General features: G+C 37.9%; 2 protein-coding genes across 3 annotated transcripts in view; both read left to right on the top strand.

Annotated features, from left to right (window-relative positions):
- The window catches only part of PTPN13 (protein tyrosine phosphatase non-receptor type 13), a 127,110-nt gene that overhangs the window by 10,438 nt on the left and 89,128 nt on the right, over positions 1-27,544 (top strand). The window contains exons 2-3 of the mRNA XM_049815289.1: positions 16,777-16,896; positions 26,612-26,781. Of these exons, the coding sequence (XP_049671246.1) occupies positions 16,782-16,896; positions 26,612-26,781 (285 nt within the window). The 5' untranslated portion in view covers positions 16,777-16,781. The remainder of the gene's footprint in view (positions 1-16,776; positions 16,897-26,611; positions 26,782-27,544) is intronic.
- MAPK10 (mitogen-activated protein kinase 10) overlaps positions 1-27,544 on the top strand; it is a 315,557-nt gene that overhangs the window by 214,426 nt on the left and 73,587 nt on the right. The gene's annotated exons all lie outside the window — the stretch shown is intronic.

Here is a 27,544-nt window from a genome sequence, read left to right as displayed (position 1 = left end):
CATTTTTCAGTGCAAACCCTTTAGTTTTGTGATATTGTCAGGGACTGATGGAATTTGTGTCATTCAGTACTGGAATCAGCAAATTGCATTTAACATGGTATGTGGAAATTTCCCTGGTGCTTGCACAGTGCAGAATATAGTTTGCAATATTATAGAAGATATTTTCATGCTTGACATGAACTGAACTGTTTGATATATGCATTAATTCTTACTGATTCTGTCACACCCATTGCCTTTGCTTTGAGAATATTAAAGAACTGAAGATCACAGAATTTAACTTTTCACTGTAATATGAACTGCTGTTTGGGAAGTTGTCTGATGATGCAAAATCTGTTTGTTCTTCCCTCTCCAGTGGTTTTGGAGAAGTGGAATAGAAACTATTGCCTGTCTAGACTTTAATAAATCATATAAATTTACTTTTTATGTAGATAATATTTGTTTCAAGGCTTATGATGTCTTTTCAATGATAGGCTATGTGCCAATTTTTTAACTGTTTTTTAACCAAAAACAAACAAACAAAACCCCCAAACAACACAACTGTTGTGCCAAGAAGCAATATGCATCTAATAAGAGCAATTGCTTTTTATAGTAGTTTTGGAACCCCAAGGTATAATGTCTTTAAACTGTTTTCAAATAATTTGTGGAACTCAGTTTCTTCTGTATGGCAAAAGCTCTAATTAGTGACCAGCAGGCTCTTTGATATAGAGCAATTGTAAATTGTGTGTGACTTCTAGGTGGGGAAAGTTCGAGTTTCCTTGTCCTTCCTTTTTTTTCCCCCCCATCTGTCAATCGGAGAAACTGGGGGGGGGGCGGTTTATTGCTTGGTTTTTGGTGTAAAATAAAGGACGATGTCTTACAACCACTTTTACAGAAGTCTGATTATTGTGGAAGAAGATCACTAAAAAATTGACGAGGTAGCTCATCAGCATGATAAAAGGCAAAGGCTAGGTTAGTGCCAGCTGTCCTCAGTTAATTTTTTTGCCAAAACCCAACATTTTAATCTGTGAATCTGTACTTTTTAAAATGCAGCCTGTGAATGGTTCTATGCATTTATTTCTCCCTAAGTGACTAGGGTAATATTCAACTTCTAGGTAAGTGGATGAAAAATAGCCAGTAGTGTAAACCAAATCATAAAAATACTCAAACCAATTATTTGAAGGGAAAGTATTTTTCTTCTGTAATTGATTAGTAATGGTCCATGGGATGCCTTAGGTTTGCCAGCAAGACTTGGCATCTATAATGACTTTTTAATTTATTATTTTTATGTGAAAGTTTCCAATGCCCCTAACTGCTACTTTGTAAGTTGGGTATTTCTTCCTTGGCTAAAACAGTATGTGTATGCTTTTGTGCAAGCACACTTTCTTTCTGTTCTCTCTTGACTGTCTGATGAAGTCCTGGTTCTGGCTTCTGTACTTCTGCACAGTGAGGAATCTATAGGTTATTCCCACTGTGGACTGAGAAGATGCTACATTATCCTGTATTTGAGATTTAAATCTCAGGGTTGTAAAATTTTGTATCTTCCCTCCCTGTTTTTTTCCTCCCCGCCTCCTTTCATTAATGTCAAATTCGGTGTTTCTGTAAGTAGTGAACACTTGATACTTCTCACTGATTATTGGATAAGTGCATGCAGCTTGAGGTAAACCAATACAACTGGTCCAGTTTGATAAACTATCATTCAATTTCTATATTTTATAAGAAAAGTTTATAGGGAATGCATGGTAGCGAGACAACTTATATCAAAATTAAAAATGTTTTAAAACTATTGATAAAGCATTCTAAAGTTTTGAAATCTGTTTCAGACTCCTGCTCAGTGCTTTTTTTAAAGCCTTACATTTATGAATTTTCTATGTGTTGTATCAATGAATAATCTCTTTCACTTCTTTTTCAAAATGTTTATTTAGGAATGAAAGGTGGAAATAGGAGTTGAAGAGCTTCAGCCCATCTTTTTTCTCACACAGAATTTTGAAAATCTTTCCCTAAAAGCAGAACTTTCTATTAGAAGTTTATGCCATTTGTATACTGAAATTGCAAATAATATTTTTATATAAAATATCAATTTTTTAAAATTTGCAATACTAAAATTGAAATACTATATTCAGGACTGGAAGAAAATTTGAATTGTTGTAAAAGTTCTAGCCACGCATGGAAGGGATGAAAGTTGATATGTTGTATACAGACCATATTGTATAAGACTTGAGCTCTTAGGTTTTGGAGGGATGAAAATTTGTGTGTGTGTGTGGTTCTGTTTATTTTATGTCGTTCTAGTTAGTGTTTTCTTGAGTTACAGGGTTAAGTTGCTGTACATGGAATTATCAAATTGAATGAGAAGGTGGCAAAATTTGTTGCATTCTTGAACTCGTCTAACTCCCTGTGGTCCAGCTGCATCAATAAAAGATTCAAGTGCTGTTATATTATCCTTCTATTCTCCTTTCACTTAATCCGTCACTAGGGCAGTGGATTCAGAGGTTAATACAACCTTCTGCTTGGTTCCATTCTAATACAGCAAGTATAATTTGTACATGGGCATTATCTGTGTATGTCCTCCATCTAACTAGCTCTCTATTATTGTTCATAGGAACGTTCTTAAAAGAGAAGAAAATGATGCTGTGACTTGCTTTCCTCTCACAGTTTCTAAGCCCATAGAGGAAAAGTTTCTGCTAGTTTGTCCTTGTTACGCAGCCAAGGGTGTAGTATGGCTCTTTATCCTGTAACTCTACTAATATGAATGTATTTTTCATCCAGACAAAGCAAAACTTCCCTGAACTCTGTTTTTTGGCGACAGCGGGCTTGGCATTAGGTCCTGGGAGGAGGTGCTGCTATCTTGTTTTTCCTGTTTTTTTGGCAATGTCATCTTCTGTAGCTTGTTCTGTCCTGTAATCTCTCAAAGTACCAAAATATTATGGAGTGCAGATAATGATCAGATGGAGTCTTTGTCCATTCTAGCGTGTGAAGCTAAATCAAATCTGTTATATCACGGATTATCTCTCTGTCTTTACTATAGATCTGGCAGTCTGTTTTGTGTGGAAGGTCTAGTTAAGAGTTCTATAAATCACCCTTGCAGATTTTTCATGTTGCTGTCAAATGATACTGAAGCTTATGTTCTTTGTGGTAAGGGTCCTTGTTACACTCTGAATCCCATTCACTTTCTTGGGTCAGAAACCATAACCTTGGTAAGGATTTGAAGCTGGGCAGCAATAACAGGTAGATGAATCTCTTGTGAAAGAGAAATGGCATGTTTTCCCATCTAAAAGGAAAAGGACTAATAATCACATCACCTTTGAAGACAGTTAAGAGGTGGAGAATATCATGGCTGTAGGACTGAATAAATTATACATAGCTTCTGAATTTAAGATGAATCATAAATTGGGTGTGTGTTAGAAATTTGTTCAAGGGGTAGTATAGTCAATTTAACAATTGTTAAGTTGTAAACAGCATACTGAATCATGCAGTATATAATTACGTATTTTTCTGAAATGCAGTGAATGGAGTGACAGCTGAGGGACTCTAGTTAACTGGTCAGGTTCTGATTAAGTTGTATAATTTTGGTCCAAAGCCATATGTGCTGTGTCAACTCATGTTTTGGAGCAAGATCATGATTTCCTAACCATAGGCATTCCAAGTCTTCAAGTGGCTTTGTCTGCTAATTAATCTGGAGCTAAAACCTCCTAATTGCAGGATTTAAACTAGACGGTATAAGCTGCTCGGGAAGGTTTTGGCCTCCATAAAGAGTTCATTTAAAAAGCAAGCATCCCTGACTAAAATCTTCATGTTTTGTGTGGAATCTTTCAACTGATAGATATCTCTAGACATGCTGCTAAATTAGTTGGTGATAGTTGTCACATGAACTGTACTGTTCTCAATACTTGATCTATACCACATCTACAGAGTTGAGTGGAGCAGATGGGCAAGCAGTAGGTAAATCTTGATATATGTTATCAGTTGCAGGAAACGGATCAACTATGGATGGTTGGATAAAGAAAGTCTGCCTTTAAAAAAAACAGTATTTATTCAATACCTGAAAGATGGTGGTGAGTAATGTGCTTAGAAACCCTGCTAATGATAAATTTAACAGAGAACCTAAACAACTTGAGAGCCTGAAAAATACCGGAGTATAGAAACACCAGCAGCAGATGATTGAGAATTTTGGGAAATCCTATAATAACCTACTAGGGAATAATATCCTTCCTATAAAGCTTGTCTTCCTTTTCCTGGGCAATGGGTCTGTTTCACAGCATGAAAGTATATGCTGCATGTTTTCTGCTCTTGGTCAGATTTTTAAGTGCCCTGCAAATTGGCTACTGCTTGGGAGTGTGTATGCAGAGAATACGTACAACTTTAGTCTTAGATTAATTTCTCTATGCATGAGTATGGAAACAAGTGTGGAAAGAAGGTATCTGCAATCTGAGAGGACAAATGATCACCTTAGTTGTCATGGATTCTGTGCTTGGGACAAGCAGGTGTTAGGCAGAAAAAGGAATCGCCATGTTTGCACTGTGTGCATCTAACTCGGAGCTCAATTATCTTCCATATTATCCAGTTGGGTGTTTTGGGTTTTTTTGTTATTGGTTTCACTGAATACTGTTGAATATAGTTCATGTCTGGACCTTACTGGTAGATCACCAAGTTACATTACATTGACAGATTCTCAGTTACTGGGTGAAAAAATGAGACATGTCCTAGTTCAAGGACAATGTTAATGTCAGTCTTCAAGGACAATGTTCAATGTTAATGAATTTGCAACAGTCTGCTCCTCAGCTTAGCATCACTTTAGGAAGAGGAAACATCTTTTATGTCACTTGAACAGCAACTAAGTGCTTTCAAGAAGTAGCAGTTAAATAGGTTACTTTTTCTCTGGAAAGTTAGTTCCTTATGGAGAGAAGAACTTGCCGTGAAGCCTCTTATGAGGACAGGTGTATACACAGATGATGAATGCCATTGAAATGCTTCTCAGGAAATGGTTCTACTCTTTAAGACTCGTTAGCACTACACTTGCAGTAATGTGCATGTAGAACAAAGAGCTGGTTTCTGGACAGATTGAGGTCTGTTACTACAGTTGCAGCCCATCTGCTGTTATAAAATCTGTTTTTACAAATGGTTACAGAATCTTACTTTAAATCTGCCTTGGCCAAAACCTTTAATAGGCTTTAGAGACCCTCTAACAGGGCTTTCAGGTAGTTGATGTTGACTACTCAAAATAGATCAGTGTTCCTGCTCCTTTACAACTCTGTTTGTCCTTCAGGGTTTTTCTCCTGTCCTTCAGCAGAAACTTAAAGTGAATTGTTTGGTGTATATGAAGTAATCCCATGCAGACAAATGCACATATGCATTATATAGAGATGGAAACATAATAGGTGCATATGTATATGTACATATATATGTGTGGGGACACACATGCTCTTTCTCGCATGGGTGTGCACTATAAAAAGCACATTCTTCCTGAAGGCTGACGTAAAGTTCAGAGAGCCAGGTACATAATCTCACTTGCCAGTGCTTCTCATTTCCTTAGAATCAGTCTGCCTTCATATGAGGAGAATGTTACAAGGCAGCAGTTTAACATTTGTTGTCTTTCTAATTGCTCTGGGTAGGAACAGTTGTTCCATGAACAAGTCAAATCCAGCCAGCTGCCTGTTCACATCTCTGCTGTTCCCTCGGAGTGTACCTGTTTCCTTATCAGGTCTCAGTATGAGAATGGGATATCATCAGATACCTCTGTTTTGGAGAGGTAGTTAACATGAAGTTGGTTCTCACTTGGAAATGTATGAAGTTGCTTTTATAAAGTTAGTCACTGATTCCCCCTGCTTAAAATTTCTTTAGCATAAATCTTTGTACTGATTTTCACACCTCACAGGAGGACAATATATCATAGACCTTTTAAATTGTATTTTTTGGCATATAAAAAGTATAAATCTCATGCCTTGTACTAGCATGTTTGAGTAGAGAAAGGCTCTCTGTTTGAAAGCAAAATTACTTTTTTTTTTCCTGCTACAGAAGACTGAAGGAAAGGCAGTGCTCTTTGAATAAGACTTGATATTTGCTACTGTGCTTAAATTAGTGTTTTCTTCAACTTACAGATAAGTAAAACAAGGATCTCTCAGCTTATGCCTTGGTCCTAAAGATGCAGCTGCTCTTGTGTATAGAGTTCTTGATACCTGAAATGTAGGCCTATGTTCAGTCTTGTCTGTTTTTCAGGGTAGAAATTCAGACTTTCACAATAAGAATTAGTCATCACTTGTGTGAGTAATAGCTTTACTCCCAGACAGGTGGGTTCACAGATAAGATATCCATGGTGTCATCTAGGTGCAGACCTCATAATGTTCTGTTCCTTATGCTATATCTCCCTTCTTTTCTTTTTTTTTCCAGAAAAGAACCAAAGAATCATAACTGTATAACTGTATGGGCAGGCAGAACACTTTTTTTTTCTGCTGCAAGTCCTGGAATTCTGTGGTGTTGCCTGTGTTGTAGAGCATTTGCAGTCACTTGAAGAAGTCTCACTTTCTAAAGAGTTGGGACTATTACTATCTTGAACATCGAAGACTGAAGAAAGGCTGCATGATAGACCCTCCAGATGGATAGTGCCCTCAGGCATCCTAAAGTTTGAGAATATAATCACTTCTTCCCCCAGCTGTAGGGCTGCTTCAGAATTGTTCCTGGCGGTTACCAGGAGCTAAAACATCATTCAAGGTCATGGCTGAGGAGAATGGTGTTATTCAGGAGATGGTTCATCTCCATCAGTAATTGTTTGGACTCTCATCAGCTGTTTTCACCAAAAGTTGTAAGCAGAAAACATGAGAGTGAGGATGTAGATCGACTTAGGGCATTGGGTAAGAAAGCCATTGGATTATTTGTAGCAACTGATTAGCTGAAGAGAACACTTGCTAGGTGGCAACTTCTGAATTGGTTGGGTTTTTTTCATTTTCATAGTGAAAAAAATACGTACAAGTGCAGTTTAGTAGAAATATTGGTAGGTGGGTGATCCATTTGGGAGTTTGTTAGCTCTCATATTGAGCTAAATGTGTACTTAAACAAAAAAATCCTTGTGTTGTAGTAGTGCAGCTTCTTTGCCTGTATACACCTAAGGTAAAGCAGTGCTGGAGGAATCAAATGCAGATAGATGTAATTTTCAAACTTGTTCTGTTACTTGGCCAGTTTTTCTTCTGTTATCAGATACTGTTTCCTTCCCAGGCAGGACATATGAAGTAGCTGGTAGTATCAAATGTCATCTGGATACTAGAATTTTATTGTGGTTGAGTACACAAGTTATGCTTCCTGCTAAGAGATGGCTTTCTTGTCGTGAGTATGCAAGGGTACTGCTTTCAAACTAAAAACACAGCAGAGTTCTTTCTGAAACTGGTACATTTCTCACATACATTAGATTGTTCTAACTACGGAGGAACTGTTTTGGTGCCATAGTGAAGTACCTCTTCTGCTAATTTCTTTTTAAAAAATGTCTGGTAGTCAAACATATGAGGCTGACAAAGATTATTTTTGCCCACATCCACCCTTCTCCCATGGTAGAAAGAAATCTAAAAACCAGAGTGAACCCCACTGTTCACCCACCATAACAACAGCAAAAGCCATTTGTTGAAGGATTGGATGTGAATATATAGGATTAAAATCTGGTTTTGAAACACCATGTAGTGGGGTCAGTCTTTATATTTGTTAAGAGTATGTTGTCTTCAAGTGATTTGCAAATATACTACAATCCTATTTTTCTTTTATTACTAAGGTTGATGGGTATTAAAAATGATTTTTCCCCAATATTTTAACACATTTTACATTATAATATTTCTATATTTATCTGAAAGTCAGCAATTTTCTGAGTGTTAAAAAAAAAAAAAAAAAAAAGGCAAAAAGCTGTAAAGCTTCCTGAAGTTGACTTTCTAGTGCTGCATCCAAGAAATTTGAGGACTCTTAGCTCTCTTGGCATATCGTGCTTAGTTTCTTGCTGATCCAGTCATGCTGCCTTCATTTACACTGGTTATTATGTTGCTGCAGGGGGCTGTTGTACTGAGAAGTGGCATTTGTACAGCAAGGTACCATTCCATGTTACTGAGACTGGAAGGATTAATATCTATCAGAATCTGAACCCTTCAGTACTAGAGAATTTATCTAATGTAGTAAAATTTGTATCACTTCATTGCCACAGGAGACACCTTAAGCTAAGCTTCTAAAAACCCACTCTAGAGTAAGTTTATCCATTAGGGAAGTTATCTGTTGAGCAATTCTGGCTTAATTTGCTCCTGTTAAATCAGTGAAACCTACTCGTAGAGTCACTGAGTTTCTAGTCTGTGGCAATTCATGTCTTGGTGTTAAATATTTGATCATTATTCTTCTCAAACATTGGGGACTGATTATAAAGAAAATAATCTTTGTAGTCACATGAAAAAGCAGTTACTCTGTACAATTGTCACTACTTACTTGGCTTGCTCATCAGAGCCTCATTGTCTCACTTGTAGATACCTCTAAAATGCCACAGATGGTGGGAAGTAGTACTTATTGACTTAGAATAATGCTTCCTAGTGACTCCATATTTAAATCATGTGCATGCTGCTATTTCTGCTCCTCTGACAATAACTTTCATTCCCTCTTCAGCTGTGCTAAGAGCTGCAAGTGAATCAGGACAGACTTCAGTCACGACCTTTTTATAATATGTGAGGAATGCGTAGCTCTTGCATGCAATAATGGAATAACTGCTGGACTAAAGCTGGAGGTGCCATTCTTAGTTTCACTCAGTGTAGTCTGTCCTTGCTGTGGTGACAATGCGTGTCATCCACATAGACCTAGCAACAGTTGTGTACCCTAGTGTACTTCATGAAGAGCATTACTGTCACTGTGCACTGAAAAAAAGCAGTATGGAATGATGCCAAGGAAGGTATCTTCATCAAGACTGCTGCACAGTCTGGAATTTGTCTGTCATAAGTGAAGTTATATGGCAGACAGTACATCATTACATCATGAAGTTATGTTGTCAGTAGTATGATGTGTATTGCTTGTGATTATTCTATGTCATTAGAAGAGTTTTGTGTATTCCATGTGAATAAGGGTATTATTGGTTGATCTGCTATTTGAAAAGTGTTACCATTGCCAAGCTGTTATGCAGTCCTGAAATTTCTGCTTTTCCATTATAAAGCCTGTCTTAGTCACAGGTCCTTCGTTCCTACTTAGCAATTAAAATGAAAGTTGCAAGTATGAGAAATGTACCAAGGAGACCTGCCTCTCCAAGGTGGAGCAGATCAACAGCAAAATAAGGGAGTTGCCCAAGGATCTTACACTGACAATTAAACTAAGAGAGGGATACAAGAGTCATGCCCTGATTTATGTGGATTAAGCTTACTTTGTAGTGATAATTATATACTCTTCTGAATACAATTTTAATATCAGATGTGAAACATCAGCTACCCTGATGTATAAAAGAACATTCTACAGTTGCCTAGAAAACATGACTTTCATGATTATTATATACATTTTGGACTGGATTTACTAGTTTGCCTTACATGAAGTCTCAGATAAACAAGTTTATCTGGTTCTGGTGATAGAGAGACAGAAAAGAAAGGGAGGGAGTCAGCAATAACCCTTGCTTGTCTTCCATTGTGAGTTCAGTCCAATGCCAAAAGCTGATTTCTTTCCACCTTCCAGGAAAGAAAGCAAGCACTTCTCATGTAAAATAAGCACTGCTTGCCCTGGAGGTGTAAGCCAAGATTCTCAATATGTCACATTCTTCTCATCTTCCAGACATGGGAATACAAGACTGATTTAAGGCTTTGGAAGGTGAAATGCTAACATCTCATCTGATACAGTGAGTGTGAGAGCATCACTGTATGCTCAAATAAAAGGCCAACAGTGCCCTGTGCTTCTGGGAGTGCCTCATGTTCTTTGTGTTTTATCACAAATTTGAGCTAGTTTCTGTTCCTTTACTTATGAGGATTGAGCTCAAGTAGCAAGCTATCAGTTTGAAGGGGAGATGCAGTTTTAAAGAAATTTTCTTGATAATGTTTGAGGATTGGCCCAGGAGCATGGGACTGTTTTGCTGACAATTCATCCTGTCTGCCTACAGGAGAGAAAAAGAGGAGAACATGGAAGGAAAAATGTGAGTGGAAGAAGCTAATCTCTTCCATGACTAGGGGAAGTTCTTGGATGGTAATACTATTCTCTGCTGACCTCTCCAAAACGAAGGAGGAAGGAATAGTGCTTATACTTAAATAATATTATTATCAGGTAGCTGATTGAATGAAAAGCACCATGAAAGTGTGTTTGTTCACAAAAACTTAGATTCACATGATTTCTGGCAGCTATTTAGAGACTTAAAAAAGAGAGGGAGAGGGGATTTGCATCTTGTGGGGCTTTTTGTCCCCTCTTTGTATCTATAGGAGAAGTAAAAAATGTAGTCATGGCACAAGGATTTGTTTCCTTATCCTTCAAGACAATAAATGAGAATAATGTGCAGTAATTAACTTGAGAGCAGGATTCTGGAAAAAAAAACCTAAAAAACCAAACATCTTTAAACACAGTTGACTTGATTAGCTTGTATATTTACCTTGATTGCGTGCTTGACGTGAATATTTGCAAATAGTGCCTTATTTTGTGGAAAGTCTATGCAAATTGGACCTGCAGCTAAAGGAAACCACATTTTATGTGCACACATCTAAGTATGTGCATGTTTGAAAATAAAGTTTCAAAGACTATTGAAGCACACGCTTTCTAACTTGGCTCCAGGGTTCTGCACTTAAGCACAGTTTCAGCAACAGTATTATTGGGGATAAACTAATTGATAGACGCATTCCAGGTCTTCTTCAGTAGTGTAAGATGTGGGTCAATGTAAATAAATAGGCTAGATGCCAGCATTCTGAAATTACAGGGCATGGTAATGACTCCAGATGCTTAGGTTTTGAAATGGGAGAGGCCAGACTTTCAAAACTGTTCAGGTATAGCTCCAGTTTGGTTTCACTGGGATTTGTGCATATTGAGTACTTTTAGAAAGCATTTCACACTCTGTGAATGCTGAATAAAAGTGTCAGTGTTTAATTTTTAGGCAGCTAATCATGGCTTTAGGAAAGGTGAATTTTAAGAGGTTCTTTTGGACAGAATTGTCTTGTTAAATGTGATTCCGCCTTCAGGCATTTGTATCTACAGAGGAGGAGATGCAGAGAAAGGTCTCTTTACTTACCTGGTAAGAGAAGGGTGCTCCTTGGAAATTGCCACTTTTTGCCCAAGTATACGTTTTGGAGCAAAGGGGCAATAATGCTTATATTCAGGACAGATAAAGTCAGCTAACAGTGTTTTATGTGGGAGAAATAAGGTGGTTTTTTCACCACAGAAAATATTTTGGATGTATATAGAGCCTTCTTGCTATCTATTTTCTCTGTTTTAAATTCTGTCAAAGGATAAAAATTAATACCAAAGTATTTTATGCGATTACCTAGAAACTCTAACAATGTTTTTATATTGTAGATTTTTTTTCACTGCTTCTAGCACATCTAAAAAAACCTACAGAGTGTGTGACTAGAGCAGCTGCTCTCCATGTTTCTTGGCAGTGTATTCTGCAGAAAAATAAGTATGAGGTACTGCAGGCATCTTAGTTAGCTGATGTTGTTAAAGCACAGCTTTTTGACTTAAAGTTTTGGTTCTGAAGTTACAACATGGGGAAAAATGCTGATCCAGAAGGTAAGGAAAAAAGCAAGGTATACGTATTACTAAAACCAAAACACAAAGCAGTCAAGCAATGGTTAAGTTGAAGCAGTCTAGCCTTTTGACTTTCAGTCTGGTTTTAGGAACTTTTTGACAAAATTACTGATATTATAGTCTTTATTAAACTCAGTTACAGCAATAGCTTCTTAATATTTCAGCTGGCAAAAGTTCTGTAAAATTTGGAAAGAATAAGCCATTAAACTTTTCCTAATTCTTGGTTGCTGTTGGAGACCTTCAATTTCAAATTTAAAATGCATAAGGAAAAAAGTTGGTGGTTGGGGGAAGTGAGAATTTTGAGCATTTTAACTTCTGTGCTGCATACACAAATAATTAAAAAGTGAGGTGTTTTGAAAACTTTGCAAGTTGTAGGAAAAAAATTAAGTATATACCTTGCAAGTAGTGATTTGACAGCATTACTCAGTGTGAAGGGCTGCTGCTGTTGTGCTTTCCCTCTTACCTTGAACTGGGAAAGTGTCAGGCTGCCTCATGTGCCGTGTTGGCACTGCCTGGCAGTTCCATAGGTGGTGTGCTTTTAACAGGGGTTGTTGGGACTGTATAGGGGCAAGGAGGTTACTGAGCTTGCTTTACAGGGAAGAGACAGAACTACCCATCCCACTCACCAGGGAGTGTATAAGCTGTCTACCTTAGAGGGAGGAGCTGGCAGTTGGTCCTCATGAGGTAAACAGGCTTTTTTAAAGGAAGTGTTTGAGATATGGGAGAGGCCTTTGGTTTAAACAGCATTCTTTCTTGGAACTGTGTTGCCTGTATGGCTTAGGGCTGAATGGTGTGGAGGGTGAGAAATTGCACTCAGGGCTTGTTGATACAAATGATTTACACATGAATTTACTCTCTTGTCCTGGAGCGAAAAAGAGCTGCCTCCACATGATGCAACTCCTTTCCTGTGGAAATTGTACTCCTGTATGGTCTAGGACTAAATTCTGTCCCAGAACAAGCAACCTGAAAGTAATGTTCATGTCTATGCTTCTCCAGTGTTAACTATTTTAATTTGTCCACTGTCTTCCTACATTGTGTTGTGCTGTGTGAATGTCCCTTTTTGGATGTTCTGTGGCTATGATCTTGCATGGTTACTTGCATGGTTTTGGGGTATATGGGGAAACCACGCCTTCACAGTTCATGCTGAGTTCATACCACCTAGCCCTTTGATGTGTCTCCTGATCATGACTGCACCTGGACTTCTCACCTTGTGAAGCAAGGTGCAGAAACAGAATGTGCTTAGCTTTGTAAGCCCTCAGTCCCATCTCCAGCTAAGTGTCAGTATGGCCTCCTATTAAGATGCCACCATAATGGTGTCCCAATGAAAAAGGAAGTGAACTCATCTGTAGAAGGTGCACCTTTCAATGTTTTTTAATCTCTCCATTTTTATTACGAAGAGTGAAAGGAACAGGGCATGGGACGCCAGAACAACAGATCCTGCTTACTTAAATGAAGAGGAGACAGGGAGAGGACTCATTGCAAGAAAGTGGCCTGACAGGAATGTAACTAAGAGTCCATTGAGAACTCTGCCAGTGCGTCTAGATTTCTTTGCCAGTCAACTTGATACTGTGAAAAACACAGGGACTGCCAGGAGCATCATTGGAAGTTTGAAGCAGACTAGTTTGTACTGTTAGTACAAGAGAAAAGTCTTCATTTTACTTGCAGTTATACAATCTGTCATTTTAGGCCAGTACTATTCAGCTTTCCTGAGATCCACTCCCCCTTGCTCTTTGGATTAGCCCTTTTTTGCTCAATTGAAATCTGCCAGAAGTTTGTCCTTAATGGAGAGAACTCATCTTTACTTTGTGTTCTCTTTCCTGCATTTTAAGAGGTTGCTGCTCTTAGTCTGTTGTCCCCTGTTTCTATCACCCAGCTTCCTTTCTCTGGGTTCTTAGCCATAGGAGTTTAAATACACGTTTTAAATGGTGATTAATTTTAATTGGAAAATGAATGTTATACAACTATATAGCCACAGATATAAGTGCAGTTAGAGGGCTAAGATGTGAAGATAGGCAGTCCATATAGTTTTGATATGGTTTTCTAAAAAACCTTTATATGTTTTTCTCTTACCTAAATTACTTTGCAGTTTATTATGTTGCAATTTATCAAAATGTTCAGGCATTACACAAAACCAAAAGCTTTTGTATGTATTGAGCACTTAGCACTTCAGCCTCTGTATTCACAAAGGACCAGACACAACTGAAGGCTCCCAGAATCTCAGAAGACAGCAAATTCGGAAGAATTGTGCATTGCAAACATTATCATTCCTACAAATTGTTCCTTTCTCCTTGTGGAAAACATCCATCTCAAACAAACTGGTGGGGAAGAAGTATGTTTTGAGCCGGGCACTTCTCTGTCAGCTTCATCATATTAAATTAATGGTCCCTGGCAGCTAACAGGTGGACTGTACAGATAGAGAACTCTGGCCACACATTTGCCCACAAACACTTCACCCCAACTTGCTTCAGTCAATTCCCTGGTGACGGAGAACCATGTCATGGAAGCTTCTTTAATCTTGATAATAAATGCACTGGCCTGCTCTTTGCTGTGACAGGCAAGCACTGCAGCTTCAAGATAGGCTTGAGGAAGAAAAGTTACAGGAAAAGTTACCGAAACAGATACACGTCAATGAGTGTTCCACTCAAATCCCAACTTGTGCCATTTTGCATGTGTCTGTGTTTTTAATGATTGGTGTTTTGTTGTATTCTGCTTGGGCTCTCAAAACCAATTTGAAATGTTTTGGGTTTGGTGTGTTGTGATGTTTGATTTTATTTGTCAAGCTGCTGCTGTCTGTAATATACAAACAGATCTTGTTGCTTATAGTGCTGCGGCTGAGGCCTGTGTGGCTGGGTGGATATTCATACACTTACTGTGATCAAGAAATTGTTTTCTGTAGGATTCTTCTACTGTTGATATAACATGTTTGGGAGTTTGAGCAGACATGCTTATGGTCTTTGTAGTGATGTTATATAGGGAATCAGCTTATATCTGCTACAGAACAGTCTACACTATTCTTTAATCACAGCTGAAAGGAATTGGGATTTTGCAGGATGGGGAAAAGGGGAGTGGCAGAGGAGGAATGGGGGTGGATTTTTGTTGGTGCTTTTATGATCAGCATACTTCCTTCAGAGTATTTAGCACCAAAAGTTTTCATTTGTAGATTGTATATTTTTAGTCCCTAGGAGAAGACAAGATCTTTTAATCTGCATAATTCACTTACATTCTAGATGTACATACTGAAATTTGAGACAGTGCTGTGAAATCACAAAATTTCCTGGTGTGGATGTTAAACCAGACACTCTATGCTGGGTGTATGTGAATCTCATACTGACTAGAAACATATTTATCTCTGGCTTTCCATCCATTTATTGCAAGTCTGTGTTGGTCCCTAGCTTTCCATTTTGAATAGTATATTTATTTTTCTCTTTGGGGATTCAGTTTTCATCTTTCTTTTAAATGTGGTCTGGATCTGTTTTCCCTTCCATTATCTTTTGATGATGACTTTTGAACATTAATTGTTGAAAATATATCTGGCCTAGTAAATATGCAGAATAGTTGAGTACTAAAAACTGGCAAGCTGTGAAGTAAGGAAAAATAAGCTGTGATGGAATGCAGCCAGCAATATGTAATTTTTCAATACATAGTATAGAATTCTAGCTGAAAAGGCTCTGGGTAGTACTTTAGCAAGTATCTTCAAAGCCCATGTTTTCAGCTAGAAACTGCAGGGTATTCAGCCTTTTATATTGCCATTATATGGGTATGAGCTTGGTTTTTTGGAAGTAGAAAAACATGGAAGGCATGAAACTGCCTAGACAGTTGGGAAACAGAATATAGCTGGTCAGCCTGTCCTCCTTGGAAATTGTTAGATTAATATCCATGAGCGTACATCTGAGCCAGGATTGTATGCTGATGGGAAGACTCCAGCTAGTTGACTGGAAGGGAGGGGGAGGAACCTCCAGCAGTACTGTTGGGTCATCTAAAGGTGTTGATTTCAGTTACTGATCTCAGGACAACATGCGTTGCTTGTGGAACTGTCTTTTCCATTTCCAGCAGCAACTCTGGAGCCTTTGAGACCTAACAAACTCATCACTGATGACTGACAATATAGCTTAGGCTTTTGCTGCAGCTCACTGCTTCACCATTTTATTCTTTGGGCTTTGGAGAGAAGCAGAAAGCAAAGCAACTGCAGTTGCATCTCAATTGGAAATATAAATTGGCCTGATGCTCAATCTGAGAATATTTAGTGTCCATAGAAAGTTGAAGTGATTAAGTAGGCACGTGATTTGTTTGCTCCTGAGCTTACCGAAATGATGAAGCTTTGACTTTGCCAGAATACTTGGGAATGTGTTCTTCACTTCTAAAAATGGTTGTGGTTTTGGACAACCAAATATCATATTGTGGTTTGGTGAAAATGATTTAATTCTTTGAAGAAATATTAAGACCTGACCTTTTTTACCTGAGGAAGGAAGTCTTTATTTGTTTTCTGGGGATGTAATACATAAAGTGCCACTATCGGTTTTATTTTGTTTTCTTAAATGTATGAAGAAGCTGAACAAAGGAGATAACTATCAGTTCCACAGCTAGCGTGCTTGCTTGCATGTTTGCAGGCAGTGCTTCTTATTATTTGGTCATGAGATAATATAAACAGCCTTGTGAAAATACATCGGAAGAAGAGCTTCCTTTCCTAACAGCAGCTTGACTGACTTAAACCTGTCAAAATAATGTTAATAGCTGACTTACGTTAATAAATCTGTAACTACTAATCATTCTGTCATTTTTTTTTAAACAGAGCAAACTCTGCCCATAGTGTATGGACTAATGCCAGCTTGTTGAGTTTATTGATTTAGTAGCCTACAGTATTAATATGGTAATAATATCGTTGTTGTGTTAACCCAAGTTTTTCTTCTTCATAACAGCAGGTGCTCAAAGTTCTTCATTGTCATGATGAATGTTTTGTAGTATTTATATTTGATGGGCTCTATTAATGTTAAAGAATTTTTGTGACAGAATTGAACATGGGTTATTAGTACTTAAGTATTACATGCAAGGAGAAAATAACTCTTATGTATTCTTAAATCACTCTGTCTTATTTCCCAGGTAACATGCACGTGTCACTGGCAGAGGCTCTGGAGGTTCGGGGAGGGCCATTGCAAGAAGAGGAAATATGGGCTATTTTGAATCAAAGTGCAGAGAGCCTTCAAGAGCTATTCAGAAAAGGTAAGCATTTTTAAATACTGATATATACAGAACTGGAAACATCTTGGTTATGTTTATGTGCCATATAAGTAAACTCCCTTGTTCCTCCTAGGCTCTAAATCCAAATAATAACTTGCTCCTAGGTTATCTTTGGGTAAAATGCCTAGCTGCACCCTAGCCCAAAGGATGTTTTCAACCATCACTTCATGTTCTGTCAGGACCTGGAGCACATTCAGTTTCATGTGGTAACAACTTCATTTTGGTAGGAAGCTACCACAGAGTCTTTGCATTATTTTAGACTCGTTGAAATGAGATAGAAACACAGAAAAAATGATAAGTAAGTCTGAGACCATTGGAGAACTTTGGTCCTGAAGGGGACATAGAAACAGGTATGGTACAGTGCAGTCATGACCAGTCCGCTCTGAAGAGATTTAGCCTCAAGTGAGGCAAAGGGCTGAAAACTTGAAAACTGAAAACTTGACCGAAGGGTTGGGTATCATTCCCCAGCATGCAATTAGCACGACATGTATAGCAACTGAGAGGGATGTGATGGCTTATTGTACTTTAAAGGAGTAGAAGTATCTCTTCTCCCTCATTGCCCCAAATTAGTAGGCTCTAAGTTGAGCATCTGCAATACTGCTAATAATTATATGTTTTAGCACTAGGTCTAATAAGTATGGAACGCTTCCTCTTCCTTACATTTCCCTTTCTTTTCTTTAAAATTTGCAAATCCTTAAGCCCCTTCCCCCCTTTTTTTCTTTTTATAGCAAGAAAAGCTTAACTCCGATATTGAACTTTGTTGATATCTTTAACCTGGCCTCAGATAGAGTATATGTTCCCATAATACATCTTCATATTTCAGCAAATGGGGGTCATCTCCTTATATCTAAGCATGTATATGTAAGCTTTTTGAGTTTTATTCAGGAAAAATCAAAAGCTCACACTTTGAAAATAGCTGTTGTTTTCCCACATGACTATGCAAGGGGCACATCTTCATTATTGAGGGCAAAATTTATTGTATCTTTTTCATGCGTTTGGCTTACAATTTCATAAAGATTCAACATTTAAGTTGTTTGGGGTCTTTTGTTGGTTCTTGTTTGGTTTTTAGGGTTTTTTTAAGATTTGTTTTAAACAATCTGTCAAGTCAGACAGTAAGTCTGTCTTGTACATTGGACAACCTCTGAAAGTGTTCTCTGTTGGATACTTCACAAAGACTCCAAAGAAGGCAGATGTGGGCAGAAACTGCCATACGGTGTTTGATTTCTAATCAAACTTGACTTAGCATTATAGATATGAAATTTTATCAGTTTCTCTGAAATATTATTTGGTAGGCAAATTATGGGTAGTTTTGATATGCCATACAAATTTCCCTTTTCCCCTTCACCAGCAAGCTCACAGGCCATGTGTGGTAAGAAGTGTTCCCTGTTAGGAATTCTGAGTTTATTGTTGCAATTTGACCAACTACCCTGTCCTTCTGCTTGTATTGCAGGAAAGGGAAAGCTGGCATATTTCCTCTCTCTTTCTCTCTTTGTTGTCTCTCAGACAGAATCAGAGGAATGATTTTTTTAAGAGGGCAGGTTGTTGAGACCAGTCGAGACCTTGACGAAAGGGAGATCTTGAATGATTAGAGGCTTACTCTTGTACACTTTACAGGAATCCAACACGTTGAGCTCCATCTTGAAATCTACCTGAAAGATCACAGTAGCATGAGTATATAGTAGTGAAACCCCTTAAGACATTATCCTAGGTCTACACTCTTTTCAATAAGGAAGCCTCCACTGAAAATAAGAGCTCACCCTTTCTTGGCTTGAGAGTAGTGCAGAAAAGAGTTATCATAATAACTATGAAGGCTGCATGCAAGCATTGAGAACGAGAACACAGCCCTTCTTCAGAGGAACGAGTACTGAAATATGAGAGCACAAAATGGAAATCTGCCCCAAGACTTCTGGTATGTGCTTTTAAGGTAAGGGAATGTTTGCCAGCCAAGACTGGCTAAGTTGGCAGAAGCTTCTGCTCTTACTTCCTATCAGTGAAGACCAAAACACAAATTCAGATAAAATCAGTGCCAGAAGAATCTGTCTCTTCTTGGAGATGAAGCTGTTTCATTGAGTAATTTTCTGCTAATTCAGCAAACTATTTTCAGTTGCATGGTATTAATTAACCTGGGATATAGCCCAGCGGTAAAATGCACTTCAAGAGACACCCAAATGAAAGAGCTTTACTATGTAGCTAGGGTTGACAAAGGCAATCTAGTTCCTCCCAGCAAGATTAGGATAACCAGACAGTCTTTAATGAAGATTTGGCTTTACCAAGAAACCTTTTTTGGTCATCCTGAATATCAGTTTCTGTGCTGGCTTGTAAAGATGAGTTGCAGAGATGCAGGAGCAGGGAATACAGAGGTTCCTGTAGGCTTGTCTGGCTCAATTTTGTTCTTTATTTGTGGAGGACTTGTAGCAAACAGGGAATCCTAGAGAAATCCTGATTTCCTTGGTCAAAGGATACATAGCATATGTATCCTAGCATACAGCATAGAAGAGCTATTCTATGGCAGAGGGTGAGTTTCTAAAGTTTTACAGAACTTGACCAGTTGCTTCTGGGCAGAGGGCAGTGAGGCAAGCTCCTAGCTTCTGCAAGTTCACAGCATGCTCAGCTCTGACCAGTCTCAGAGATGCTCTTTTCTTCCTTCTTGCATAGCTCTGGAGTCCCTGAACATGCTCATCAAAGCTTAGGCTTTGTTACACAACATATTCTGTATTAAGTTTCTTTAAAAAAATAAAATAAGGCATATTGTTCAACAGTTTATGGTCCAACTGTTTTGCAATGAGGGGGTTAAAAAGGCCATGGAAATCAACTCTTAAATTGTCATCTGTTGGCAACCTCCCCTCACCAGCCCAGCAACCACACACACTTAAAGGAATTACCAGCCCAAGTAACCATTTATTTATTTGTGTAATCCTCGACGAGTTTTAGTAGCCTGTTTGAAGTTGAGAATCCTTGCTGTTACTCCATCAACTAAGAACGTGTTCTTCAGTTGATTTGTTACTTAAACTAGTTCCAGGAAGTAGGGAAAAATGCCCAAAACAAGCTTCTGTTACAGATTTGGTGACTTCTTGGTTTATAAAAGTTCTGCATATCTTTTAGTGAGTGTATCTTATCCATCAAAGCCCTGAATAAAAGCAGCAGAGAATGAAAATCCATGTCTTACATGGTCAATCACATATCATGCCATGTCTAAGTCGGTGACTGATACAGAAATGTGCATATTTTTATGCTTATTTGTATTTACAATTCTAACAGGTGTTGAACTCCTTAAAAATACTTTGGAAATTGATTTCAATCATTATAAGCAATGAAAGATTAGATTGAAAAGCCCAGTTACTAATTACTGATTCAGAAGATCAACTCTGGTAGCTGTCTTGTCAGCATATTATAAGCTGTTAAACAGAGGAGAAAGACAATCTAGTACTCAGTTGCAGGTCTGACATCAGTTCTACTAGTGATGTTGAGATTAATCTGGAGATTTGAAAAGGCCGATACCAGACCTGCCCTTCTCTTACATCTGTTTAATTATCTGCAATAACTATTTTGTTGTTGAGAGGGTGTATCAGCTGTTTCAGACATGCTGTATCTTGTATTCAGTACTCTATGAGGTCAAAGGAACAGGTCTTTGAAGTGAAGTATCTTAAATGTGAGCATGTAAGTGTAAGGCGCATGCTGTGCTCTCTGCTGCTGAGAATTATAAACCAAGCGTCCCTCTAATTTGGTAGGTTTAACTGGAAAAGATTTATCAAAACTTGAAAGTGGGAAAGACTTCATATGTCACTTAGGCCACTCCTATGCTAAAGTGTGTATTGTAGATTCTGAAAATAGTTGGACCTTATGATGTTTCAAGACATGTTTAAAGGGAGGGGGAAGAGAAGGGGAAAAATATGAGTCTGATAATGGAAAGGCAGGTGGAGCAAAGAAAAAAACACTTTACAAATTGACTGTCTTGCAAATTTGTATATGGGACATTATTTACATAAAGAAAAGTTACATCATCTGAAAGTGGATGTGAAGAATGACAATTGTGGTTTTGGGGGACCTGTAAATCTTGTTGACAGTCATTCTATTGCATCTGCTTAGCTTGGGTAAGTATAACGAAAAGAAGGAAGGCGAAGTGTGAAAAGTGTTGATAGGACTAGCGGTGGGTACCAAGTAGTTGTAGACCTAGTTGGGATGCAGGGGGAAGTGGATTGTTTTGGTTGACAAGAGGGAAAATGCAATAGGAGGGGGGAAAAAATAAATCCTCATTTTCCAGCCACTCCTTGCTGGCAGGTGTTAAATGATTGTTTTTTCCCTTTACCAATAACTGCTGAGGAACAATTTTTTTCACTTTCTGGTAACATTTGATCTTTTGGTTGCTGAGAAGGAAAGAGATCAAGCTTTTGTGGGTTTCAGTGATATTTTTTTCTTCTTTTTTATAAATTCTCCTGTCCCCAAGTGAGGCTTGGTTACTACTCGATCTCTTTCCAGACCTCTCTGCTGGATGTGGTCAAGGTAACAATAAAGTGTAGTGTGGTGTTATGCTGACTGGGGAGCATCTGCGGAACAACGTCGGTGACCTCAGAAACTGATTATTCACCCTTGCTCCAGTATTCTCAGGAAAGAGTAAATTTCAGTTAGTCTCTCGGTGTTTCTCACTGTGTTGCTGGTTTCCAAGTGGCTCAGTGTCACACCAGAGCTCTCTGCTCAGTCCCATCCCTTTGTGCCCAAGGGAGAAGGAGCTTCCCCCGCACACCAGGATTGCAGGGACAGGCTGCACCGGCTCAAAGGAGTATAGGACTTAGAGTGTAAGTGGTCCCTTGTGCTGGCATAATCCTGGCCTGTCTAGAGATGCATCGGTGGTTTGCCTGCCTGCAACCTGGCCTAAGCATAAAAATCTTCAGGTTCCTTTGTGCTGGGAGAAATCTTGATTCTTGCAGGGGGAGCTATAGACCGAAGCAAAGAGAAAGATGAGACGAGTGTTGAAAACTTTGTGTATGTTTTTGGGTTGTTCTGTGCTTTTTTTTTTAAGGTATTATTTTTGTGTCCTGAAAGAGCTGAAACATACATCACTTCTGACTGGTTTTTTTGCTAATGGCTGCAGCCTAAGAGAGAGTAGGAGAAAACAAATCTGAAGGAGCTTGAATCGTGTATGTAGTTTGGGAATTCAAAATTACCTGCCATCAATATCGTAAAATGGATCCATTTTAAATGAACTTACTGTCTTTTATAATGTGGTGGGGTTTTTTCATCTTTGGATGCTTGTATCCTGTTAAACCATGTAAAGGACTGTTTTAAGTCTTTCATTTGTTTGGCCAGGGCTATGTAACTGAAGATTATTTCAGGTTTTATTGCATTTAAAACCAGTACACTCAATTTAAGACAGACCACACTATTTATCCCTGTCTTGGCAGTGCTTGATAAACTGTGCTCTGCAAGTGTTTTGTTACTAGGTTGCATAGTTCTGGAGTTAACTCAGAAGGCGGGCAGCTCTAGCGCAGTTGAAAGCTTACTGATAGAAGATTGTCTGGGAGCCATATCCTTTATTCCAGTGCTTTTAGAAAACAGGGGTTGAATCTCTTTTTTTTGTCATTTCCCCTTGTATTTTGGGGAGTATGTTTCCCTTACTGTTTTCTTCTGAAAGTGTAAACAGAACATGACATGAATATTATGACTGGAAACTAGTTTCTGTTGTTTTCCTATGGTCCCTATTTGATGCATTGCATCAAATGCAATGTTTTGTTTGCATTGCATTGTTTTTCCCAAACATGTGAAAGGGTAAGAGAAGAGTTACTTAAAAATATTTTTCTTAGGTTAAATCTGCATAGTAGGAGCTTTGAGACAGTTATTTTGGTTTATGATGCATGCCTCAAGGAAGGAAATGGAGAATGACTTATTTAATTCTCATCCTTTGTAACAGTCGATTAGATTCCCGAAGTTGTGATGTAGGCAGTATGATCTGCTGTATTAGTTAAAAGCTACTAGAAGAGGAAGCTAAGAAAATGTCAACAAAACAAGCTTGGCAAAATCAGCCCTTTTTCTAAACTTATAATTAACCACGTTTATTGTACGTTGTTTCAGATCATGAAGATTGTTGAGTGTGGATGGAAGTATTTTACATGAATCGATAAATTCAGCCTTTACATCTGCAGGGGACAAATGCATGCTCCAAAGTTTGTTTAAAACAATATTGGGAAGACCTCAGACTAAATGTGTTTGGGGTTTTTTTTTGTTTGTTTTATTCTTTGTTTTGCTTTTGTTTAGTTTTGGTTTGGTGGTTTTTTTTGGTTTTTTTTTTTTTGTCTTTTTACTTGTTCTTAAAACTAAATCATGTTTCTGTCTCATTAACTCTTGTTTCTGTAGTATGTTTCAGAATATGAAGAGTTCATATGTATTTAAAATCTTTGTCATACAAAATGTTAAGTTAAGGATAAAGCCTCCACATTACTTAAGGTTCCCGAGTTGGCACTTGTAAGCAGAAATCTTGTAATATTTTAAAAAGTTAATTTTTTTATATCAGTGGTGCATACACACAGAACTAGTAAAAAAACCCCAGTCATTACCTGCAGGGTTAATTTTTGGAAGTTGTTGGCCAACTAGGGTCATCTTTCTAAAAATGTTTTGCTATATAAGGTAATATTTTCTTACATATGTATAATAGGAAGGGTCTTTCCATCTCTACATTTCTTTTGTTTATCGTCTGAACTTACTGCCACAACAGTGAACACCAGTTCTATTTTATTTCAGAGGAAGTAAGGTTAGAGGTATAGTACAAAATGTCATCTCTTGGAACTGGGAGGAACAGATAATGGGTTTTTTTATTCTTAATTAAAATTTTATTTAATTTAATTGATTGAAGTAAATCTTCACTACTTTCACTATACATGGTGTTTAAAGTTCTTGCTGGGGGAGTTTTCTTCAGCTCACATTATTTTTAAATCTACGTTTTTGATGGCTTTTTTACAATATGAGATATTTCTAAACTCCGGTTTTGAAGTTGGCCATGCTAAGAGAAGGTGTCTGTAGAGGTAATGTGATTTGCTTCATGCCAAGTGTCTTGCTATACACTGTGGTGAAACCATGATCTTGGACATGATTCATTATTTTTACTGCTATATCAAGCAGATATTTTGTTGTGGCCATTAAAGAGAGTGATTCCAGGCTTAAATCTTTTGGAGCTAGGACTCAATTGGATAGCTGTGGGGAAGAGGGAAAATGTGTACTGCGGTGTAAGGATTGGTAATTACTGTCTGCATGAAATTTAGAATTTCTTCTCTTGACCAAATTTATACGATGTTGTTCAAGTAGTTCAGCAAATGCAATTTGTTGGTTGTTGGTTGGATTTTATTTTTTATAACACCTTGATAAATTAAGTATTTGGAAGTATTTGAAGTCACACTGGAGGAAGTCTAGAAACGGATACTTGTACAGCTTTAGTTGAGCTGTGTGTTTTATTTAGTCTAGCTTATATTGACATTGTTAGGTTTAAGTAACATATATTGCTTTGTCCCTTGTGATTTTACTTACTGAAATAAGATAGGAAAACCCCCTGAGATATTGTCTTCTATCTATGAGAGAGATATAATGTATGGTTTTATATTGGATATTTTTAGGGTGTTTTGGGACTTTTTGTTTTGTGTGTGTGTGACAAAGACCTCTGGTTTCAGTGGAGAGCTCAGAAATTCTGTGTGAGAGCTTGAATTGGTTTAGCCTACATGATCAGAGATACAATCTATCAATTACTTACTTCTTTTGGATCCAGGCAGGAAAGCCAGAGCAATGAAATACACTCCCCTGAGGCAAGAAGACTGAGACTCTCTTGTATGTCATAAAAAGCAGAGCAGAGGGAAGACAGTTCTGCACTGTGAATCCTAAGCTTGTCACACTGGCTTTCAGCAAAACTTGCTGGCGTTTTAAAATCCATTAGAAAAACTGTAACAAACTGCTTTGGTTCTCAGGTGATTAAACAACTTGAAATAACTACTTGAAGTAGACTGTAGCATCTTTCAATTTCTAGAATGTTTGTTGCCCTCAGTGGAGTCTCTTCTTTTTTAAAGCAAAATTCTGCATAGCAATTTAAGGTCTGTTAGAAAAACGTGTGTGTTAGTCTTAGAGTGAAAAATGAATTATGGAGTTCTTTACTGAATGATATCTCTTGCACACGTTGGCAGGAAGGGAAACTTTCTGAGCTTCGGGATCTAAAAGTTGGGAATGTTTTTGTGGATAATTGTACTATCAAGTTATTAGTACAGTTTAGCTTTGGTATCACAGAATGTAGAAAGCCTAAAAGCAATTTCTTAGCTTCTTTTGGAGGAAGGGGTGTTGAAGAAATTGAAGGACTTATTTGGTAGATCCTTTTACATCTGATACCTGCAAGCAGTAATTTAATACATTTGCTAGGAGATTAGAAATATTCTAGATTACAAGATAATTGAACAGGCTAGGAACCAGCACTGTAGGAACATCCTGAGCTGATAGGACAGTGGAAAATGTTGTTAGTGGCAGAGCTGAAGGAGGAAATTATTATGCGGCTGTTGTTGCTTACTGTGTAGAGGGAAAGACTCATCATTCAAATGCAACTTTTCTTAGATCTTTGATAAATCATGTAGCAGAAAACAGCAACTGCATGTTTGCCTATAGAAAAATAAGTTAAATTTTATTTTTACTTAGATAAAAGCTTATGCCTCCTTCAATGAAATTGAGTTGATTTACTGTTTGAGGTGTAGAAAAAAATATTTTGACTCAAGGAAATGGTGTCTCTTTTTTTCTGCCTTATTAACTTTTACTTTCAAGGTAGATTTGGGGGTTTAACACCTTCCCCCGTACAAGCAGCCTGTTTCTCTCCCCACATCCATCCCCCACCTCACCCCCATCCCATCCAACCCCCCACCCTTTTTTTTTTTTTTTAGTAGGTCTGTGGCCAGAAATTTGACAGCAGTATTATCAGACATCAAAAACCTAGCTGGCAAATTGCATATTCATGGTGTAGGAAGTCTTCTTTGTCACTTTTGGTTCTCCGATTTCAGTGCTTGCTTTGCTATTTTCAAGTATTATTCACAGGGTTTGAATGGGTGATCTTACTGAAGTTTCAGGTTTATTCTTTGCCCACTTCCACTGCTGCCTAGAATTATTCTTTTCTTTTTCACTTTTGAAATATTTATTTTTTTCCTTTAGGCTAAAAATGACTTCTGTGCCCCAAAACTGTTCTATTTTGTCCGGTTCTATCAGCTAGTCTAATAAGGAGTATTTTGTCTCTCTACTAACTTTGTCTTCTCTCTTCAGATCATTGCTGCTGCAGCAGTGTTATATTAGTGTAGCAGTTAACTCCATTCTTATTGTAGAAATTAGCCTTAATGACATACACACTACAAAATGTGATCATTTACTTGTCAACTGTAACATAAATGAAATAACCCGAGGACAGGAGAGCTTGTGACTATTTTAGCAGTCTTTTCCTGAGCTTGCTGGTATGAATAATAGCAAAGAATAGTCAAAAAAAGATAGATGTTACTCCTTAGCGTGATTAAAATTGAGGTGGTGGTTGTGGTTATGAAGTAACACACGTGGAAAAGGAAGCATGAATCTATTCCAATAATAATATGTAGACTGATATTAAACGTGTTTTTGGACAAATAAAATAACATCAAGCAAGGGCATCGAAAAACTTTGTTTTAATTTCAGGTTTTGGTTTTTTATTTCCTTTCAAATACAGCTGATCCTACTGCTCTGGGATTCATCATTTCTCCATGGTCTCTCCTGTTGCTTCCATCTGGCAGTGTATCATTTACTGATGAAAATGTCTCCCAACAAGACCTGCGAGCATTCACAGCACCAGAGGTTCTGCAGAACCATTCTCTATCATCTCTGTCAGACGTTGAAAAGGTACAGTACCTCTTCCTTGGCAGACAGCTGTTGTCTTTTGTTGTTGATCGCTTCACAAAATAGTTTTAAACTGTCCTTTTTATTTCCCTGTGCTTCTTGATCTGTACATGTAATTGTTAATTTCTTTTGTGAGCGGTGGAGGGATCCTGCTACTTTATTTTTGTCCGTAAAAGTGGAATAGTGATTATGGTTGTATGCACTTACGAAGAAGTATCTGTGTGTAGGTTCCTGTCATGTGTGTGCTACTGACAGCCATACTTGGGCAATTGCTGCACAGAATAACTGACCATCGAACTAGTAGTAAGCAAAACTTTGCCTTCTTTTTCTGAAAGATTTCAGTGACATCAACAATTTTAATTTTTTAAAATTTTTTTGGCAAAGCGCACCTGAGAGGTAAGTAAAGGAATTACTCAAGCAGTCTAGGGCTTCAAAAAATGGGATATTTCTTCCCTCATCTCAGAAGAAAAAGTTTGTTTTAGTTAATGTAAGTATTCCTCAGTTGTGTGGAAAATTGTTCCTTTCCAACTTCCTTCTTTAACTCTTCCCCAAGGGTAGATGTTCAGGCAGTGAACGTTTGCATATGTGATCTCCACCAGATCATTGGTAAGCACAGTCAAAATGACTAGCTTCTCAAATGTTTTCTTAACAACAATTGATCGCAAATGGTAAAGCTGTCTCCAGAAAACCATTCCCTTGGCCTAGTCAAAGATTTTTAGAGGTGGGAATAAGAAGGAAGCTGAGCTCTATTTCCATCTCCTTGGCT

The sequence above is a fragment of the Accipiter gentilis genome, chromosome 12 (genome assembly GCF_929443795.1).
Source record: "Accipiter gentilis chromosome 12, bAccGen1.1, whole genome shotgun sequence".
In the NCBI taxonomy this organism is placed as follows: domain Eukaryota; kingdom Metazoa; phylum Chordata; class Aves; order Accipitriformes; family Accipitridae; genus Astur; species Astur gentilis.
The sequence above is the reverse complement of the archived record's forward strand: the minus strand, read 5'-3'. Positions and strand labels throughout refer to the sequence as shown.